Source organism: Lepisosteus oculatus, chromosome 4, assembly GCF_040954835.1.
Source record: "Lepisosteus oculatus isolate fLepOcu1 chromosome 4, fLepOcu1.hap2, whole genome shotgun sequence".
NCBI classification, from domain to species: Eukaryota; Metazoa; Chordata; class Actinopteri; order Semionotiformes; family Lepisosteidae; genus Lepisosteus; species Lepisosteus oculatus.
Genome location: NC_090699.1, coordinates 62,195,907 through 62,219,310, shown reverse-complemented (window position 1 = coordinate 62,219,310; position 23,404 = coordinate 62,195,907). Strand labels below are relative to the sequence as shown.

Below are 23,404 nucleotides of genomic sequence, written 5' to 3'. Positions count from 1 at the left end.
AGGGTAAAAGGCAGTTGTTATCACATTAAGCCAATGCCTACTAATGAGAGTGCCTCTTAACAAAGGGCACTACATATTTTTATCTTACTACAATTTTAAAGTTTTTTCAATTACTAAGCAGCAGCAATCCAGGACGATTGTGAAGTCGCTGTCACTATCCAGTGGGGTGTCTTGTCCCACACATACAAGCCCTTCCCCCCCAGTATTCCACAAAAAAGCCTCTTACTTCAACTGTGGGTGCGACTGAGGTTTCTGCTGGGTGACAGGCTGAGGCTGAGGCTGAGGCTGAGGCTGGAGTTTCGGAGGCAGGGGTTTCGGAGGCTGCGGTTTTGGAGGCTGGGGTTTCAGAGGCTGGAGTTTCGGAGGCTCCTCTTCTGGCGTCCCTACAGAGGCAGCCCCTTGTCCCTGCGGCCGGGGCTGCTGTGTAGTGGGGCCCAGTTGTGGCTGGAGACTGGGCTCCTGTGCAGATGCACTCTGAGCTTGTTCTGATGGAGGCTCCTGACTCTGGGATTGGGATCCTTGGGGTTGCACTGGGCCCCCTAGGTTCAGTACAAGAAACACTTCATCATGTCACAACTTTTTTTTTTTTCCTCACACAGAGCAAATAGATTTTAAATCCAGCACCTGTTACATCATTTCGCTTATGTATTTGTCTGAATCCATCACACGTTAAGGAGGTCTCTGGTCTTATAAAAAGGTTTATAAGACTCCAGGTTTTCAACGACTGTCCAAACAAGACACACAAGTAATCTATCTAGAGAGGGGGGAAAGGAAGCAAGCAGTTTTGCTTCTTAGGATGTTAGAGACGGAGGGAGCACAACGAAATAGATTTGAAGAATGCAAAGGAAACCACAAGGGACACAGAAGTAGCGGGACTGGAGCCAGTCTCTTGCAATACAATATACTTCATGCACCAGAAGCAAGGCATAGAGGAGAAAACATGCGTAACAGAACGATATTCCAAGAGGTTATGTGCACTGTGACTTTAGGGCAGTTTTTCCCAAAGCATATTTTTCAAGAACAAAATGGTTCCAAATTTCAAAAGAATGCCCTGTTTCGGTTTTTGCTGCATACCCACCCCAATTTGGAATCGCCAATTGCTGCTCCACTCTTTGGCTCACCGGAGCGACTGGGGAGGATGACAATGGGCTGACATAACCCTCCAGCCCGCACACCCACCCATCAGAGCCATTGTTATCTTTTGACATGCTGGACATTCCACTCTCTGCTGCACTGGGACGGTAAGTCTGGCTTGGTCTCATAAAAGAAGGAAGATTCATATTTGACAAAATTTTATTGGATCATATAGCTTCAGTACTAATATTGTTTGGGATAGAAATGAATCAGTGAACCTTTCCAGTATTACTGTTAAAGTCTATCAATCTTCAGTTCTGGGGCACGATTATTATACAGGTCGACACTGTGTGGAACTGGAAGCAATATAACACACCCTGATTTGCAGTAGCACTGTTGCAGAATAGAATGCCTATTTGCTTTTTTAAATAATTCAGAAAAACGTGCTGGAAGCAGAACATTCCTTTCTTCATTTATTGAGCTGTAATTTAACTGAAAAACTGCTCTTTATCCTGGTTGAAAAGCAGTAGATTAGCAAAGCATAGGAATGAAACATCTATTCCTACAGTACATATACTGATATTTCCAAGTCGGGCATTTGTGTGGATATCATATACACATATTTTGCATGATTAATTGCACTCCACGTGGGATGATTGACTTTACAAACAGTAATCATTTTGTATCACATATTAATTCAAATATCATTTTATGCTTTGAGTTTGCACCTCAACAGATGGGCAAGCACAATAAGAGCATTGCAGACAAATCTGACCCAGAGTTTAGTGTAAACCTGAGAAAACGGTAATATCCTTCTGTCAAGGTTACTTCTGTATGAATGAGTGTTAGTTTAAAAGGTTGAGAAATAAAATTTTCAGTTTCATAACAAATATTGTAACACAGAACATACGGATCTTGCAAAGGAAGCTTTATTGCCAGGAAAGGATAAAGGGGGCAAAAGTATCAGGCAAGAAGCAGGGCAATTCATCCACAATCATCCACAATCATTTCAACCATAGTACTGGATTTAAAAAAAGGACAAACAGTTCTCTTTCTTGAAAATTTAGAACAATTGGTATAAATACATATCAGTGGATTAAAACTATATAGAATGGAAGCTGAAAAACATTCAAAACCAGCCAAATCACTTAAAAACTGCACCGGAGAAATGTTTTCCTTAGGTAAATCAAGTTAACAGTCATGGGTGTGAATACAGAACTAGATAAAATTGACAAACGTTCTGATATATAAAGCATTTAAAAACCATTTTACTTCTGGAAATGCATCAGTTCTGTAAAGTTTTGCATTTTTTCGATATGAATGCCTTCATGTTTAACATGTAACTGGTCCAGAAAAGGCTTTCACAGAAACAACAGAAATCTAATTTTGGATGTATTGTTCTAAGATTGGTGGTATTTAAAATTGACAAAAAAATATCCTGTGTTTAAAAATGTTATTTTTCCTTTTTCTGTTATGGTTCAAAGGTATACCATTCTCCAGTGCCTACTTAAATAATTTGAATGATGAAGGAAGCTCTATTAAATATATATGAATGGCTTCTCAAAGATATTTCTTTTTTGCAAGATAAGTTTTAAGATTTTGGAAATAGGAGAACAATATAACCTATTACAATTCTAAAACAGTGCACAACCAGCCTAGCTATTTGGATGTTTACAGTCTTTAGCCTTGAAAAGAAAATGTTTGCAAAAATTAAAAAGGTTATGGAGTGCAATATAGTTTTATTGTAACTTTTAAATTTAGTAACTAATAACTCTATTTTTTACTCAAATACAGCCTGCACTAATATTTGTTACATTAATACTACATAAAACTTTGGTCAATCATCTTACGTATGTACTGTAAATGCAATTACTTTGTGTGCAGAGGGAAAAGCTTCAATACAGTATGTTTTTTTATTTGTCTTTACATTCAATATAACTAAAAATAAAATCTCTGCAATTAAAAAAAATAGTAAATTCATATTGCGACTGTCAATATTTGTTCACATGTGTGCCTTTTTTATCTGTTTCTGAATAAAGAACAAATCATCCACCTTTCTAACTATACAGTCAGTGGCACCATATTTGAAGGTAAATGGCTATAAATGGTATTGAGAGTTATCAGACTATGTTGACTATATTTAAGTACCCCAAGAAATACACAATAAATATTAATATATTCCAGCTATTGTCCAAAGACTGACCACTAAGAAAAGGCCAACATATTCGGTCAATATAAACAAAGCAACAGGAGTCATTGTCTATAAATGCTATGGGTGGAAAAAAGATTTCAAAACATCTTGATGAACTGTCCATTCCTGTTAGGTTGATTTCGGTAGCTTCATAAGAATCTACCAGTCTCTTTTACAAGTTGCAATTACAACATTAAATAATTTTATTTTTGATCATTTCTAAAAAGTGTATATAATACAACACTCAAAGCCAAGAATGCTCATTCTGGGTTTCATGAAGCACAGCCAAAGCATGTGAAAGTTAGTAATCACAACTATGGATCACTGATCACTGTAATTCATACTCATCTCAGAGCATTATCATTAATAAAAAACATAATAGAATGAACATAAAAACTATTACTAGACAATCTTTTTTTTACAATTTTTGGTCTCCAATACACATTATGTTTACTTTGTTAAAGTGCCTAAAGCCACTTTTTCTCCATCTTTTATGTTTAAAGGCAGAATAATGAGAATAGAAACCAATACCTTTTGACTTGTAACAAATTAAAAGGAATGCTATTGCATTACTGAAGAAATAACCAATGTTAGATATCACTGATCTTAAAAGGCATAAAAGATTTTTTTCAAATCATAGTACACAACAGTGACATTATCCAAATGTACTTTAAATACAATTTTGTGAATTTCCTAACTCTAAAAGGTGGTGAATAATATAGAATGTAAAGCATTAGGTTACTACTCTTAAATGACAGTGGCAGCAATATTTAGCATTGTGTTTTTGCACATTAAGCTACACGTGACACATGACAGCTCCCTTTGTCAAAATGCCCAGTGTAACATTATCAGACCTCCAGTGAAGAAAACACAGTACCTTCAACAATAAATGAGACTTTTACCACTGGATAAACTGTGTGTACATGTATGTTGTTGCAAAGCCCCTTGGTATCCTAAGGAACAAGCTTAGGCACTGAGAAGATTTGTGGAACAATCTGCCTTGTTGGTTAAGCCATTATAATCAAACTAAACCTACAGTACATCCATTACAAGCCTTGTTGATGAAGCAAGGACAGTTATAGCCTATAGTTACAGTATGGAGAGGCTGGCAGGTTTATGATTAAGATCATACTTTTATCAGAATTTTCATATTACTCACAAATCCTTTACTAATGCTACTTATTTTATTATAGGTAGAAATTATATTATAGTTTATTATATTATGGTAGAAAGTTAATATCAATCGGCTTGCCATGCTCGTTTTTAAAAGTTAGAGTTAAGGCAATGAATGGAATAATTCAATTTGTTATTTCAGCAAATAGCACCTCTACGTTATTAATTTGATCTTGTCCTTGCAATTTCGACTAGTTTGTTGTTCCTTGCTCAGTAATCATCCACAAAATTCAGAAACATATGACATAAACATAATAATTTGATACTTTGTGTACATTATTAATGTCATCAAGATTAAAGGTACTTTTGTATATAAGATAAATTCTTGTTCATTTGGATTGTGAAGAAACAAGAACACTTATCACACAAAAAGTTAAACTGAAGTGGAGCATGGCTTTATATATAAGGGCCTTAGTATTCTGCTAATTCACTTTTTAGTTTTTCAATATCTGGTCACTAAACAAATGTAGCATTAAGGGATTTAGAACTCATATCAATATGTAATGAAATTCTTTCATGGTAATGGTTACGTAAGACGTGTTGTTGCTTCTGATGACACATTATAAAATATCCTCATTGGTATAGTTACTGCATAGAAACAACAGACATTCAATTTCCAGTGTCTACAAAACAACCACAATCCAAACCACTGGTGCTCACCAACATATACAGAAAGTATGCTAGCTTTAGAGCTTAATCAATTTAGCAGAGAACACGTACTGGTGTTTTTACACAGCATTTAACTTATAATGTCAGAAGGAAAGTTTGAAAAAGGTCCCGTATATAATATAAAAACAACATTATAAATTCCCTAAGAAAAGAATTTTTAAAATCAAATAAGAACACGTATGAAAAAAGTCACTCTCATGTTGTTATGAAGCTGAACGAATCAATTTCTGACGACTATTACTGTATTCTGACTATTATTGCTAAAACTGCCTGTATCACTCTGTTTTGAAAGAGTAGAGGTGTTAACCTCTGTGTCCTACAGTATATAAGTCCAGTATAGGCTTATATAATCTAGCCTTCCTAATATTCCACCTTACTTCAGCCATTCTCACTTCTCTGCCTGATGTGTTGTGTAGTGGTGCTGCTGAGACACAATGGCTCTTAGTCTTCACCCAGGTGGGTGCCATAGTTCAGAACTAGATAGAGTAGGTATTCTCCTGTGTGTAAAATGTTTTGGGATCCTTAGGAATGAAAAGCACTATATAAATTTAAGGAATGATTAAAACTTCACTGAAAACAGCTTGCTCTTTTGCAGGTCAACCACATCCATTTTTATGTAGCCTAGGACAACACTTATTTCTTATATAAACCATTTCCATGCTCAAAATACAGATATAACATCTTTTACAGATATAATAAAGTGAGATTTTTAGAAGAAACATCTTGTGTTCATCCCACACATAAACGCCATCTCCGATACACTTGTCTTTATCTGTCTTTACATCATTCATGCAAAAAATATATTTATATATACGGATATATCAGGTGAAAGAAAAGGAAACACCACAACTATCACACACACAGATAAGCAAAGGGTTTTAGTCTCAAACCGCATTTCACCCCACAATATGAAGAAACGTTGTAAGTAAAAAAAAAGTTAAAATATTAAATACTTAATAAGACAAAGCAGCACTGGACTTGATTTAGGCACACTTTCGTTTTGTACACCATGAACAACAGCCCTGAAAAACCACAAGATTTACAGAGAAACAAAGGCAGCCATTACAAGCACAGACATGAACGGGTAAACAAGTTGGACAGTACATTTTGACACTGCATAGAAAAAACACAGTCCAGGTCAGCACTGAAACACTGCAGAATTGCACAGAAAACATTTCTCTTTTATTTTTATGTTCTTTCGGTCTGGTGTTTTATTTGGCTAAGACGCTTCACTGTACCGCTCTAAGGTTAGTTTGCCTGGACTTGTTTCGGTCCTACTGCAACGCCATTACAGTCGAGAATGTACTGTAAACAACCTTGGGGAGGGGGCCGCTGAGGTGGAACTTTGCTGCTGTCTGTCAGACCTTCCTTTACCGAGCCGCTCTGAAAGAAACAAAGACATTGGTAGGCCAGCCATAAGGACTCCAAATATTGCCTTTTGCCATCAGTCATCCTCAGAACCACAGACAAAGAGTACACTGCTGGTCTACCTTAAAATGTTATTTTATACTAGCTTGTTACCTAAGTAACCTTAAAGTAAAGTGTATCATAAACACTGACCTGGTGAACTATTATCTACTAACATCTAGTAGTTTTACAGACTACAGATAGGACTTCCTAATTATATTTTAGTAAACAAATCTTGTACTGTACGTCTTGGACTGCGAAACCAGCCTTATTATTATACTGTAACATGCACACAACATCATTTCACACATGGATTTCAATCTTAAACTTAAAAAAGGAAAAAGGACAGAGACGTTTTATTTTCAGAAATGGTAGATTCGCAAATGGAGATCAATCCAGTCTTGACTGACTGCTGTACACAGAAAATGTTATGGGCAAAGGGGAAGGGCGTGGTTAAAAGCTATAAAAAAAATCAATGGATTTCTTACTCTTGTGATAAAAAAGATGGAATGTATGATTGTGAGGGTTGAAATATGGTGACCGATAAAAAGAGCAATGCACGCAGTGAATAAAACAGAAAATGTAATTTAGCTTCACCTTCAAACCTAATATTTTGGATTTGATGGCTGTAATAAATGGTAGTTCTTTTCATTCCCCAGAAGATGGAGCACTAAACACAGGCGTACAATGTACAAATGCAACCCAGAATGTCCTTTTTTAATGGTGGTGACATATTTAATTATTATATTCTAACAGAGCTTTGCTTGCTGTTAGATGTTGCTGCAAGATGTTGTGTAACAAAATCAGTTGATACCTGCATTTATATTGTACATATACATTTCTATCTTCATTTGTTGTTGGGCTTTTAGTTGAATATTTCCCTTGAATATATTTATCTTTACGTGCACCAAAAAGATTTGTTTTGATTTGAAAAATATTGGAATCGCCAGTAAAGACTTGTCTCCATTAACAGCTCCTTTTTGTTCTTGGGACAGGATGAGACACATGGACATTTCCGGCATATGGCACATTGCAAGCTCTACATAACCTGACCTAGAATTGGCATTGAGTGGAGGAGTGGCAATTTCTCTAAGTGACTTCACTGCAAGCCCAGTCAGATGAGTTGCTGCTTGCCAGAAAGCCAAGACAGCCCCAGGTGACGAATAAGATTACTATTACTGCTGCTACAAGTCTACTCCTCGGTGCACAACCGGGGATCCGTTAACGTCAATCATACTTGGTTTATAGTTCAAGTAGGCAGATGCGTCAGCATGCGTAGGCTGCAAAGGAACAAGTGTTTGTGGCAAGGGTTTGTGACATGACCAGTGCTTCAACTAGCAAGGTCTGGATCACGGAACTCAGTTTATGATCTGATCGAGCAGGGTTCCTGTACTGTATGTGCCAGTGGGAACCCCCTGTTTTCAATCTCTGTTCAATATAAAAAGAGATTTCTTTACCTGCGGTGGCTGGATGGTGGTGGGTCTCTGAGATGAAGGAGTAGGTGTCCTCGGTACCACCTGATTCATTTTGGTCATGACCATGTCAGCAATGAGCTGCCTGTCTTCGGCTTGATGCTCCCCAATCAGTGGCATTGAAGAACCCACTACCTACATTATGCAAACAAGAAAACAAGAGCTTCACAGGGGACAGAATCCCAGGCTGAGCTGTGCAATTGATCTGGAAGACTTAGCACATCTCTCAGTTGGCAGACTAACATATCCAAGCATCAGACACACATCAAAGTATATTGCATGTACAGTAAATCAAGTTAAATTTGCTTTCAGAAACCGAGAAGCCAATGGGCCTTTTTTCTGTCCTGCAGCTCACAGAACACTAAATTCTGCTGCTCTCTCTAAATATATTTTTATGGTACAGTAAGAGCTTTAAAAATAGTAGGCCGAAGAAAGAATTATAGTATATAACCTATGTTTATGCATTCAGTCAAACCACTGCTGTATACTAATTAAACCTCACACTGTAAATATTGTCCAACCTGTATATTTATGGTTAATTTTTTCAATAAATCATACAAATATTTAATAATAAAATAAAAACACTGGAATACAAAAAAAAATGATTCGCTAAGTTTTGGCTAAGGAGTCCTGATCTTTTCAACGGCTTGTCACCAGCCTGGCCAGACATTCCCAGTCTGCCCACTGCACTAAGGCAGGATGGGAGAAGCTGAATCCTTGGGAAAATATCCCAGACAGCACTGCATTGAGCAAAGCATGAAGCAACATGAGGAAAATAATCTTGAATCTTCACAGCTTGAGAGAAACAATTACCCTGTCTGTCAAAATTCATTAATCCAGCACTACAAATTCAAGTCTTGATTTTGTGTTAAAATGAAGCTTAGAATGATTTTTGGAGAAAGTAAAGGCAATTTTAATACATTTCCATGTGTAAGTGACTGTTTCGTTTCTTATTTTGATTTGGTTTCCAAGCACGTAATTAGCTTTTCCAACTTCTTAGCATACAAAATAGACAAATAAAATAATTGTGCTTTTAGACTCTGAAAAACTTATGTTCAGATCATTTTAGGTATAAATCATATACTGTAGCTCTACTGTAAAATAAATAAAAAATGTTTAAAGAAACTAGAAAACGCTTTGACAATCTCTGACTAGAGTGAAATTAAGTCAAACTTTTTTGTCAAGCATTTGTTTAAAATAGTATACTTAATCAAATTATTAATCTCTTATTATTGTAGAACATACTAATAGACTCTACAATGACGAACATGGAAAATCTCTTGTATTACAAACAGCGGTTTAATGATCAATTCATCATAAACTGTTTTTAAAAAGACAAGTTTTGTTATGTTTTATGTTTTCAAAATGCCCTACATCAAATAGAACTAATTTTGTCAGTTGCACAGCCACTATACCATCTCACATGTAATTAAATGATCTCAATCTATCTTTTTTATGTCTACAAAAATGCATTCAACACCACATTAGTATGTTCATTATCTTATGGGGTATAAAATAGCATAATAACTCTTTAATTTGTGCACTTGGTTTTGCAAAAGTATACAGAAATTCTTAAACTCTCCACAAAAGTGAAAACAGAGCAGCACTGTGGGGAATATTTCCCCTTAACTCTTCTCTTTTAGTCAGTCTTAAGTAAAAAGCAACACTTAAGAGACTTTGGCTCTTCTAGATATCCCTGCACTCACGGTCATGCCTTTCTCGCGTTGAACAAGGCTGTAACTGCCTTATATATCAGAAGCCGACATTTTCTGCTTTGTTCTCTCACTTTTACCTATGAAATTTCCAAGGTGTCTCCGGGACATACCTCACATACCTGACACAAACCTTGTATGTGTAAAAAAACAGAGCAGGCCAGCAATCACTAATCTCATGTACACAAACATACACTGACCTATTCCTCCTTTTGACATTTTTGAGATACAACCCTTTGCTGAATGTCTTAAATTATGACTTGGAGCCATTAGGATCTGTCCATTCGTGTATTTTTCCAATGATATTTTCATCTTCTTTGTGAGATAACTGCAAGTCGCCTTGCATGGATTCTGGGGTAACATTAAGTAATTTCCAGGCAATGATGCTGGAATGAAATTAATTGAATGGAATTGCCTTTAGCCAGCAGGAGAATTACTGATGACCAACATCCACATCCCCATATTGTCCAGCAGCAGGGAGGGCAGAGATGTTACAGAAAGGCCTGTCTCTGCTTTTCCTCTCCCTCTGTGCTAATATTTTACTACAGTACAGAAATCTGCGAAGTTTTTTTATTTTCTTTTAACTAAGTTTAGAAAAGATTAAACTAAAATGAAGTCTTTTATGTTATTTTCAAACTGCCAAATGTAAACGTACTTTTACAGTATAAGCTGTCCATGAGGTCTTTATATAAGCTACATTTTAATTAATTTCTTTTTTGCTGTCTATATAAGCAAGCTCTCCCAGTGTATTTTGGAGTTAGATGTTTGCCTCTTCAGTATGTTTTAGTTCTCTTGTCAAAGAGAAAGTTCTCTTGTCATACCAAGAAATGTTACTGGTTTTGTCTATTGCAACTGTAAAGACTTTTGGGGGGTATAGTACACGTTATGTTAACATAAGCTAGTACATACTTGATTAATCATAAACACAAATATAGTATTGGTGTGAGACAAAGCTTAAAATAAACAATATCTGTCTCTCCACGCATGGGCGGCTGTATCTCATTATGATCGAGATAAATGAGATAATTGAGATAAATGGTAAGACCTGTACACCCTAATTGAATACAATTTCAAACATGATTGGGAATAAACACCAACAAGACATGGCAGCTGCTAGGGTCTCAGTTGATTTGAGTGCAGGTGGCTGGAACTAACTCTAAATTGTTCACTTATTAAAAATCAGGCAGCAAAGTTCCTATTCAATCATTCAACAGAAGTACTCTGTTTCGTATAGGTGACATTGTTTTCTTTAATCCAAGAACTGACACATTTTTTGTCTTGAGAAAACATTTTTCACCTGAAAAATTTACAGTATACCAAGTAAATAGTGTAGTAGCATATCATTTAACAGTGCTAAAACCAAAAAACGGTTATGATGTGCCAAAGTAATATATTTCTTAGTGGCAAACTGCCTGTGTGTAGTGTAAACATTCCCATTTGGTTTTGAAAAAACAGCTTCCATGGCAACCTGAGGTAGCCACTCAATCTCAATGCTCTATCTGGAGAGGATACAGCAAAAAGTTAACTATTTCCATAGCAACAGACAGTACTGTTATAAGTAATACCCAAAAAATCTAATCATTAAACACTGAATCTCTCACTACAATGCTGGAAAATCATTACAGCAATGTGTAAAATGTAAAATGTTTAACTATGGGGATGTGCTGTATAACTCTCTACAAATTCATCATTAGATAAGCTCATAATTAACATGTTATGTCATTTATTTTTGACTTTCTAATCTGTTTTTTTATTAATGCATTCATTGTATTCACCTTTTTATACCAGAAATATCTGTATTGTTGGATAGTCAGTGGTGATTTTCAGTTTAAATATTTGCTTCTAATTAACATTAGTTAATATTTTGCTTTGAACAGAGTCAAAAAATGTTTTTAAAACAATTGCTTTCAGGATCAGAGATGTATGGCTGGAAGACATTTTCTGTTAAAAATGATTAACATTAACATTAATTAATGAGTACCATTCAAAGCGTGCATTTGTTTTTTCTGTGTGCATGAATGTTGAAGAGTCACAACAGAACACTTGAAAAAGTATATTGCCTACTGGCTACAAATATCAATGCAAATATTATTTATTTTATTACATGACATTAACAAGGGGCCACTTGCTATTAATGTTTTTTTTCCCTCTTCAGTCTTTCTCTGCAGTATCCTAAAATATATCTGAGCACAATCTTTCACCTTTTACAGTCAGTCTATTTCCAACAGGACTGATCTGATGGCATGTGGATTGTTTTCTCAGGTGAAGCACAAAATGAGTATATTTACAAGGAAAAAGAAGAAAACCATTCCTCAGAAACAGTAAGGCACAAATGCATGGAATAGCTCTTACATCATTGATAGAGTTCTGTTCACATAAGTACGTACATTTGCATAAAAATAATAACTTCAAACACAAAGCAATACTCAAAGTAATATCCAGGCTTCAGCTCCTGTTTGTTCAGATCTCCATGCTGATTTTTAGTTTGCATTGTATCAACTGTTGTGAACCTTTAAACTATACAAGGAAGCCTCCAACAATAATTTGATCTCTCTGTAAATAATGTTATGCAGTCTTTTCAGATTATGGGTGTTAATGTTTAATATAACCTCTTTGCGTATTTCTAATCTCTGTTATTCGAGTAAATATCTGTGTTCAAGTGCCACAGTAGAATACAGGTCTTTTAATGTTTTGATTATGACCTGGAGGTTATTTGTTGCAATAGATTGTAACTTTCTGATGGGAAAATTACAGATAAAAATCCTGACCCATAAATGCCAATAGAACCAATATGTTTTAAAATCTAAGAGTTTTAGTGAAAGACACAGAGCCTGGTGAGTAAGGTGCTATTTATTCTATTTTCCTTTGCAGCTCTGAGGAAAAGAAAGTATAGAAGGAAAGTTAAAGGCTTCATCGGAGTTATGTATAACCATTCATTAATATAAATGTTGCAATTTTAGATCATAGGGGCCCATTACATTCTTATTCTGCTTTTATTATTTGGTGTAAATGGAGATTAACAAAATGATTTAATAACCCATTAGCTTTTTTCCACTACAATGCTCAATAGTTAGAAATGAAGCCCACTGACATCTATTCTCACAATGCAATATTAAGGAGAAAAATGTCTTCACAGACTGCATTATCAGGCCCCATTATGGTAATAAAGGTCAGTTAGATTTTCATCTGTTTCTTTGTTCTAAGCTTATCTTCGGTTCAGTTCTTTCTTTGTGGAATGTAACTTAATCATCCCATGAATTTTTATTGTCTTATTTACATGAACTTAGCCATTGCAAGAATTTGGAATGGAATGGGAGCAATGGCAAAGTGCACACCGAAGTACACAAAATATTAACCAGGCCCACAATCTCAATCTCAACATCAATCTCATTTCACACCACGCAGTGTTGTAGATCTGCATTCCCTATTCGTTACCTGTCTCATTTTTTTAACCAAAGCAAAAAATTAAAGTGTCAAAATGTTGCAGTTTGGGGCATTACGCATTAGGTAAACGATTTCACTTTATGCTCCATTTAATGAAGGACACTAGCAAATGAGTATGTACCTTATACCCTTATAACTTTATGTGGATCTACTGAAACATCTAGAACCTACATAGAACCATCGATAAACTGTATAAATATTCATTAACTTTGGATTTATCAATATTTGAGCAGACAGGGTAATTTTAATGAACTGGGGGGGTGGTGGCAGTGGTTAATGCCTAGTAAAATCTGTATAATCGGTTAACCAGATTCTCAAACATCCACAGGACCTCAGATTGACAGGTTTGCAGGTCCTTCAGGAGTGCAAGCTCATTAAAGGTATTGCTAATAGAGAACCCCTGAAGCTATGATTAGGGTAAGAAAATGGTGGTGTTTTTCTGCTGCCTCAACCTGCTAATAAGTAAGGAAAAATGTTTCTAGCCGAGTGTATGTAGATAGCAATTTTACTGTCTGACATTAAAATACAATTGAGAACATACTTTCCCGAATAAAAAACAAGTTTTCGTTATTTTTTGCTGAATTAAATATGTAAATTTAAATTTGTCCACGAAAGATGGTGGTCATTCCCAAAACACTAGAGTTTTCTCCTCCGGATATTCTAGGTTATAATGTGTGCTGGAAATGCTCTTGGCTAAAGCGTGCTTTATTGTGTGCTTAAAAAATAAAAACAAATATCAACAAAAGGTCCCTGTGCATGTCCAATAAGTTGCCAGGAAATTTAGTTTTGATTACACACATGCTGGCCTTCCATTGTGGAGAAATGCTAGACTATCACAGATTGTCCTAGGGGGATTACAGTACGTTACTAAAACAGTCTCAAGGCTTTACATGTTTTTTTCAATAACAGCCATATATGGAACTTGAGTTCTTCTACAGTGAATGACTCTTTAAGTTCATATCACAGCCATAACAGTATAGTGTAACGAATGCGCCCCTGCACATAGCAGGGCTATTGGGCTGAGGAAGGTCTTTTTTAGCTCAGCTGGCAAGACCCCTGGTGAGAGACACTGGAGACCTGGGTTCGAGGCCATAGGGTGAGGGACGAACTGGTGTGGCGAGGGCACGAGCCCCAAGAACCCGAATTTGTTACAATATATTGCTTTTTAGTTTAATTAATATTTGAAAGATTCCAATATTGAGTTTTCCCACTGAGCTTTCAGGCTTTTTCACTGATGAATTTGGATGCTCTTATTCCATATAGCCCAGGCAGGCATCTTAGTTGGACTAGTTTTGCATGTGGAAAAGAAACAAATGTGATAAACAAAGCTAAACAGAAACAAAAAAACAAAACAAAAAAAAACAGTTAAAGTGTCATTTACACTTGTACACTATGTATATGATTTTCCGTAGAGCTGCTTGTATGATACAGTTGAAATTTGTTTCTTTTTAAAAGCTTCAAAAATTCAAGCTCTGAGCTTGAAATCCAAATTTGAACCACTGTAATTGCATAATCCAAACCAACATCCAGCACAAGACACCGAAAGACCAGTCCCTTAATGTAGGGAATTGAAGCGTTTTAGAGAGATAGCTAGGGAAATGACATAATTGTAGCAGGCCCCTTATAAAATTTCAAGCCCTGTTACACAAGTAACTCATTGTTAGTCTGAAAGCCTCTGTTTGAAAAATCTCTCTCCCAGACTGCTGTATATGCATTACAATCTTGGATCTTAAAGCCTTAAGTGATCAGTTTTGAATTTAGCTCCATCATATTAAGCAGTATAACAAAAAACCAAACAAACAAAAAAACAATTAAGCTGCAAATAAAGCTGTTTTGTCAAGTGAAAATTGTTTCTACCTCTATGAAGAAGAAGCAGAGGAATGTCATCTTGCAGTCATTTTATAAATACAAAAATGCAATATATGGAACCATTTCTGCAAGTGACTTCTTTAGGGGAAATTGTTTTCCTACAGGTATTATTGTCACAAAGTGTGATGTACAAGTAGAAATATTTGGTGTAAACGATGATGTGCATTTCTTGTCTGTATAAAATGGAACCTTTATTTAGAATTTTCAGGATCTATTGTATTTACATACAACTACACTCATGTGGTCTTTATTACTACTACAACAATACAGTTTCGTGAACATTCTATTAATTTTCCCCCCATACCTCAGTGATGTAATCCTTTCCATCCTTGCCATGAAGAGCTTTAACTGCACAGATATCTAAGCCACCAAAAATCTCAGAGCAGGTATCCACCCACAGCCTATACCTGTTGAATGAAAGAAAATAACATTTACTCCTGAAAACAATTATACAGTAAGTATAAAACTAACACATATTGTATCAATGTTTTACTTATTGGAGGTCAAGAAGACTTTCACACAAGTCAACCCAATGGTCATGCACGTTATTGTGCTTGTGATATGGTACAGTACATGGCCTTGTGCTATGCTGAGAATATCTGTATGTACCACCATAGCACTAGATGTGTTTGAATAGAATCAGGCATTCAGATAAGCCTTGAGATATTGTTTCATGACAAAACGTATTCTGATTCTTGATTATTTAATCATTAAATTATACATTTGTTTGGCTTTGGTTCTGACTTTTGAATATAGCAGAGGAAGCTTGAATTTAATTTAGGAAGTCAAAGGACTTATTGCTCCCATATTTCTGTTCCTGATTTTGTTTTTTGATTTGATCTTTTTTGAAAAGATGCTAAAACCAGACCTTGACCCAAGGTCAATCTTTAAAATAAAGCAGTTTAAAATCCTTCCCGGCTACTTAATCTAGAAGTTTTCAAATTAGTATTAAACTTTTATTAAACGTTAATTATGGTAGCTGGCTCTAATTAGCAAAGTAATGTCCTAATGTTAGTACTAATTTGCACCACAATAACCCAACTGGGAGGTAATGATAAAATACATCTACTTGTCTAAATAGCTGCAGTTTTATAAAAACCCATTTACAGGAACTCAGTGTGTTTCTGTTAAGTTCAAGGCAGTTTGGAGACTTTTGCTGAAGAAAAAACAGACTCTCATTAGTTTATCTTACATTGCTTCATCTTGCTCACAATTTTCTCCTATTCTTTTAGAAACATACAGGTTAATAACTTCAAGAACAGGCACAACTGGTGTACCATCTGGATGTACTAGAAAATGTACTAGATCTCAGTCCTGGGTTTCGGTCTGCTGATTATCAAAAGGTTCTTTTATTTTACCAGGTGCTGACAACATCTCACAAAAAATATTCCATATTTTCTTCTCCATTTAAACACCTCAGGGTGAAGCCAGGATGTTTCTTAATATGCAATTCAATTCACATTATCAACCAGTTGTTTCGTACAAAGGTGATTCAATACATAAAGTAACAAAAGGTCCCGTTATTTATTAGCACACTGTTCTTGGTATAACCAATACAAAGGCCATGGTCATTCTTCCACATTGAGACCAATGTCCTGATTAGGGCTATTTCCTTCCATGTCACCAAAACATCAAATCTATTTGAAATTCCTGTCAAGCTTATGTAACCCAGAGACCACTGCACCATCTGCCAGCCAGTTCAGACCTGTCAGGACGGAGGTCTAGCACCTCACTACTGTAACACCACAAGTGATCATAGGCGCAGTTGCCAGTATGCAGCTGGGCATCATCACACAACATGATGACACCCTGTTGCTGCAGGATGGTTGTGACAAACGGCCTTCCAAGACTGGTTTAGCAAGAGAAACCAGCTTTCAGGTGCACAAGGCCCACGATCTTTATGTTGATAACGCATGTAACCATGGGCCAAGATAGCACAAGAGGTCTTGCAGATACCATATTCATTGAAATGCCCTCGCAACTGAATTAACTAAGATCAGAATTAAGCAGTAGAGTTTATGCTAATAAACTCATTATACAGTATACTGTATGTATTCAGTTAGTTTACCTCCAGCACTGTAGTACTCACTTGTCAGTCATGGCAACTTGCTCCAGCATGGCTGAGCCAGTGTTTGTCTTCCAGTTGCCAGAGATAGAAGTTCTCCTGTTGAAGGATCATACAAGTACTAATATAAACAAATGCAAAGTCAGCAGACAGCACAAATACACTATATTTTCATATGGAGCGTGTAGGCAACTGGCACCATCTACAGCAAAGCATCTTAAATTGCCCCCCGGGGGGTGAATACGGTTATTTTGTATTTTAGCTACAGTACTTCCAGCAAATCACAGTTGTGTTGATGCTGAACACTGACAGAAGAAGTGATTAACGCCTCGTCGTCATTTTAATATTGGAAAAAAAGTGAAGAAAGTGAGGCGGATCACACAAATAATGGACCCCTAATATAAAGACCTATTGATTTATTGTGACATCTGAAGCTAACTCAACTGCACCAGAAAAATATGAACTCCCTAATGGTACTGTATGTCTTCTCACTGTGTCAATCAAACCATGACAGTCACACATGGGAGAACAGCATTTTACTTATGGCAGCTGTAATTCTTGTGCAAAAACATGAACAATTAAATGAAAGGAGAAAGAGTATTTCATTACTGCTTCACTTTATTTCAATTAAGGATATAAAAGAGGCCGTGAAATACACATGTATGCTTAGTGGATTACTTAACATGAATATTGACTTAACAATCGGCTGTTCAACAATCTATAGTGTGACTTTGGAAACGAAGGTCATTTTTTGGGATTGTACAGTGAGAATTGTGATTTAATGTTTAAATGTTATTTTATTTTATTTTGATAGAAACATAAACTAATATTGACTTATTAAACTAATTAAAGATCATTCTTAATATGCATGAAACCAGATTTTAGACTTATGGCTTAAATCTAAACACTAACTGACCTACTGTACCTATTATATTGACATATTCTTATATTCTAAAAGGTCTGCTTTTATGTGGTTTCAAAACCTGCCGCAGTGACATTTTATATTAAGTCACAGAAAAATGTTCGTGTCATAATAGAATTAACTGTTGTAATTTCCTAAATGTCCCTTGGGAGAATTACAGCTACATTTTTTTAGATTAGATTCTAAACCTCTCCCCTCCTTTGGCTGGGATTCATTTCAATGGAATGTTTAATGTTCAGGAGGGATGACTACAGCTAGGGTCTCCCTGATTTCTGGTACTCTAACTCATAATTCTCCATGACATCACTTCCTGAAAAACTATAAACACCATAGTAAGCTTATGTAAGTCTCCTCCACCCCATCTCCGCCCCTGACTTTCTCGTCCCACAGCCAGATGGTTGGCCCTCAGCCAAGGGGGTAAAGCAAAAGCTCCGTATTCCAAAAGTAATGTACTGTAGGTGAAGACATGGAGCAGAAAACCATTTTTGCAGTTACTGTTTTAACTACAAGCCATTGTGACTCATGGTGGCAAAAAAAACAGGCTTCTCTATCTTTTTTTTAGAAGGCTGTCAGTGTGTATTCAGACTTTTTCCTGCCCATTAAACTTTTATGATTCTCCAAACGTATTTGTCATTGTCATTGGAAAAGCTGCATTCCAAAGCTATGTTGTATCAGGTCTTCACCAAAGTAATTGTGCATGTGACATGTTTATTAGCAGACCATTTGCATTACAGCTGTTCACTGCATGAGTCAGAATTGCAAGCAAATTACAGGTACCCTCCTTAGGTCCTTCCAGAATGCATTTCCAATGTACAAAGAAAACATCCACACTACGAAAAGGCACCCGACAATCTTTCAATCACAGGATATTTTTACTTTTATACTATTTTTTAAACTTGACTAGCCAAGTTGCTGTGCCGCTAGTAGTTTTGTGAGCTACAATAATAATAAACTTTATTTTACACAGCACCTCTAAAAGTGGCTTCTGAATGTGCTTTACAGTAAGAAAAGAAAGTACGTAAGGAGAGCAAATAGCAGAATCAACACAATTACAATAAGGGTTTGGAATGCAGTAGGAATGTAAAGCAGAACCTATTAAATAAAAGCCCTTCTAAAGAAGAAGGTTTTGAGTCTTGATGTGAATTTGCTCAGCGAAGGTTACTCTCTGATAGCATTAGGGATAGAATTCCCAAACTCTGGGGCATGGCATGAGAAGGCCACAAAGCTCATAACAAATGATAACAATCAAAGGTCATAACAATCATCACACCAATCTGAAAATTAAAAGAAAATCATCTATCCACTTTCAGTCCACTATACTACTTGAGGGTAGGATAATAACGCAAAAGAATATGCATTTTATATACCGCCACATGAACATTTATAAACATTTATTTAATGCCACAAGTTAAAATACAGGGTCCCCAAGGGGCTCCTTCATTATGTGAAGGTCAAGTCCGGACTCACAATTTCACAATTAGCTAAAAATCCCAGGGTGTTTTTTAAAAAAGAGTAGGAGGTTACCCAAGTGTCCTGGAAAATTTCCCATTGGCTTTTACCGATCATGTCCTCCAAATAATGCCCATATCAAAACTGGCTTCATCACTCTGTTCTCCTCCCCACCGAGAGCTGGTGTGTGGGGATTGGACTGACACACTATGGCTGCTGCTGCATCATCCAGGTGGGGTTGCACACTGGTGGTGGTGGAGGGGAGTCCCCATTATCCATAAAGCGCTTTGAGTGGAGTGTCCAGAAAAGTGCTATATAAGTGCAAAGTATTATTATTATTAGGAGTAGGGTTTAGTAGGGCTATCTCGGCTGTCAGTGGCACAGCGCCCCCTGTGGTCTGCTTGTAGGCATGCAGTGCTGCTGAAGAGGATCATGCCTCTTCTCCAAATGGCAATGCACCTGTGGCACGGGACTGGGACAAGCTGAAAGACAAGTGGCTTAAAGTGGGGCTGGGGTCTGTCTACAGTCTGTAGCTTCGGGCGAAGGCATGAAAAACACACCACTGGCTATTTCACATCGGAAGGATACCACACAAAAATAACCGGCAAGTCTACATTTAAAAAAAGTTAAAACATGGAAATACTTACATGTAAGCTTTGTAATTATTGCCTATCTTTTGAATCCTGATGTCATACTTGGAGTCAATGAAGGGCTCTGTGGTAGCGTAGGTCTGTGTGAGTGCGACCACACTGGCAATGTCTTGGAAGTCATAGTGATTGTCTACCTTCACCTTTAGATGATCGGGAATGAAAAAGACACAGAAGAAGGAGTCAATGTTATAAGCCAGCTGCTCTCCAGTAGAGCTCAGTGTGCAATACGTAACTAGATAGACACATGATACGCTAATCACACTCTGAAAATGACTAGCAAAAGCTTAAGGATGGCAGAGATAAATGTTCCAAATTCTTTGTTGTGTCTGTTTTAGTATTGGTAATTGGCAGGAGACAAAGGAGAGAGCAGGCCTTACCTTGCCCATGCCTGAATGAGCGTGCCCAATCTTCACAACAACAGGGAATGTAGGCATGGCAATCTGAAAGATAAAGATGTCAAAACACTTGAAAACACCTGACCTCAAAATGCCTGAAAGGAAAAAAAAACTGACATTTTATTTATGTACGTCTGCGACCAGCATAATCCTGTACAAACAAAGAGATTTTCCAAAGAAATGGGTTTATATCAGACAACACCCAAAATGAAGAGGGAAGTGTCATTTGTTTTATATTTTATCAAGATTGATATATATTGAGGACTTATAATAACTATCACACCTTTACTTTTGGTGGATTCTAGAATGGGTAGTATTATTCTAAGGAAATGACTTTTATTATAACTACTGTTATGAGTGTATGAGTGGCTGAGACTAATGCTAACACCTGCTGTTATAAAGGTGAGCCTATATGAAATTCCTTTTCACAGCTGTGTGGACCCTTACATCAGAAGGCAGGGGAAACTATAACTTGGTCTTTGGTTGAACAAGTGTTAATTTGCCTTAAAAGTGAAAATAAGATGATGAGGAGATTTCATTACATTCAGGTTGCCAATCTGTTAAGCTTGTAGGCATGGGGGTTAGTGCACCTGAATGCTCTGATGGACTATCATCTAGTCCAATGCATACTCGCTCCTTAAAACCTGTGCTTCCAGGTTTCTCTAATCTGTGCTGGAAATAACCAGCATTCTGATAATAGATGGTTGCATGTCTTATTTTTGAATTTCCCTCTCACATCTGCAGTTCTTTTACTTAATTTTCACCTATTTTCAGCAATGCTATTTTAAAGCATTAAGCCAATCTCATTTTTAATATGACATTACAAAGACATTTGGAACTTACTTCCATGCAAGTTCCCCATTATAACCACTAGGGGGAATAAACTATTTTCAGTGACATGTCTTGGTATTTGTATTGGTATAATAAACTAATCTGCACTATTATGACAAAGCCATTTTCTTCCAGACCTAATGATATTATTTCCTTCAGCCCCCAAGGGTAATGGTGGAATTATAGTGTGATTAATTTCTGTTCTAACAGGTTTATTAACCCTCTTTCAAATGTATTTACAAATCTTAAGGATCACCTCAAAAAGAGCAAGATGCAAGCAGAATAAAATTCTGCAGAATTTCATAAATAAAACAAATTAAATAATCAGTCTAACCATGTCTCATCTACATATCCCTCCTGTTTCCGAGAATATCTATTTCTTAGACTCTTAGACACCATTCGAGTAGATGCCCTGGGGTTTTGATTACTTTTATAAATGCTCTTATGTACATTTGGATAAAATGTATGCATTATAATTTATACATTTATGTAAAAGTGTGCATTAGGGCCTTGGAGAATGCATTGCAAAAATGTAGAAAGTATTTAATATTTTAAATCAGCCTGACTTGAAAACAAAATAGCCTTATGATAGTGCAACCATACAGATTTTCTTTCATTGTTTTACTAGTTTGATAGCATTAAGACACTGATAGAGCTTGGGTTTAGCTATCCTCTGAGATTAATCAGCACATGCCTGCTAATTGAAATGAAAGTAAACAACTGGTGCAAATGACAGGGATACATTAAGTGGTTCATTTTGCAGGGCATTTATGAGATTACCATCTATGGAAGCTTTCATGCACCTTGGTGCCTCTCGTCTTGGTAATTTAAACATAATGAAAGTCAGAGAACAGATTACACTACTAATCTTTTGCCTATCCTTCTTGAGGTGCTGTTAAAATGAGACCCCAGTTTATCAGTTTTCCATTGTGTTTCGAGCTTAAAAAGACAGGAGTTTTTATTTTTCTCCCAGTTTTGTTGGTACATTTGGAACCCTTGGAGAATATGTTACTTTGTTTTAGAGAAGACATTGCTATTTCATACAGTAACCATTTCCTGAAAATTGTGTCATTGTTTCATGATAGAATGACATAAATATATCTTACAACACCATACTTTTTGGATTCATGCCTCATGCAGCAGACTTGCAATCTTGAAACAGTGTTTCTAGGATCAACACATAAGAAGTGACCTTATGAGTTTTTATATAAAACCAACCTGTTATTAAGCACAGAAATACCAACATACTAGGACTGAGTCTCTCACTTACAAATTTGCTAAGTATAATCACCACAAATTGTGTTTGTGGTGAAGCTTTAATTCTTCAGTAGGGACATTTTTGTTTTTACACAAGAACATATTGATTACTCTAACGCATACTCTAACTGATGTAAATCAATATTATTGTGCACAAGATTTTATTCTGAATTTTGATACTTTGACTGAACTAATTTACAGACCTCTTTGAGATAATCTCGAAATTCTTATTATGTACAGTAAGACCTGAAGGTGATTGCTTTGACTAACCAAAATAGGCTGTGATGTCCATAAAGACAAGGATTGGCATACATACAGACACGATCAGCTGAAGAAGATCTTAAGCATCCTACGAAAAATGCAGTGCACAGACCAGGTCCACATACTGTAGGAGGGATTAATAATCTACAGTAATTACAGCAAAAGTGTATTAAAAACATTGGATTGCAAGAATGTTTTAGTAGGCAATTAAATGTTTAATAAAATGAAAAATGTAACTTTAATAATGCATATGTTGGAAAGCCATATTACTGTATCATATTGCTTTCTTGTTTAATGTAGTTGTGTTTTATAAACGGTCTAGGTATGACTGGTACAGTAACTGATGAATGATTACAGTTACTCTTTGAAATAACCAGGTGTGACCCCTGCAGCATTCATGTCTTCTTAGTTAGTGGGATACACCCCCAAGGGACTGACAGTTATTCACCACTAATTATAATGATTCAGGTCCTGCAGAGCAATCAAGACCGGAATGACAGACCAACCTAAAATAGGAAGCAAGGTTATTATATTTCTTCTTCTTTTATGTCAAATTTATGGCT

General features: G+C 36.2%; 1 protein-coding gene across 2 annotated transcripts in view; it reads right to left on the bottom strand.

Moving 5' to 3' along the window:
• The window catches only part of syn2b (synapsin IIb), an 89,548-nt gene that overhangs the window by 2,294 nt on the left and 63,850 nt on the right, over positions 1-23,404 (bottom strand). Inside the window, exons 6-12 of one of the 2 annotated variants that reach the window (XM_006631029.3) lie at positions 20,475-20,537; positions 20,095-20,237; positions 17,101-17,175; positions 15,316-15,418; positions 7,972-8,121; positions 6,424-6,490; positions 227-539 (exon numbers count right to left, since the gene is read on the bottom strand). In XM_006631029.3, coding sequence (XP_006631092.2) covers positions 227-539; positions 6,424-6,490; positions 7,972-8,121; positions 15,316-15,418; positions 17,101-17,175; positions 20,095-20,237; positions 20,475-20,537 — 914 coding nt within the window. Of the gene's footprint in view, positions 1-226; positions 540-1,985; positions 6,491-7,971; positions 8,122-15,315; positions 15,419-17,100; positions 17,176-20,094; positions 20,238-20,474; positions 20,538-23,404 lie in introns of those variants that run through there. The other variant, XM_069189449.1, reaches the window with a different exon arrangement.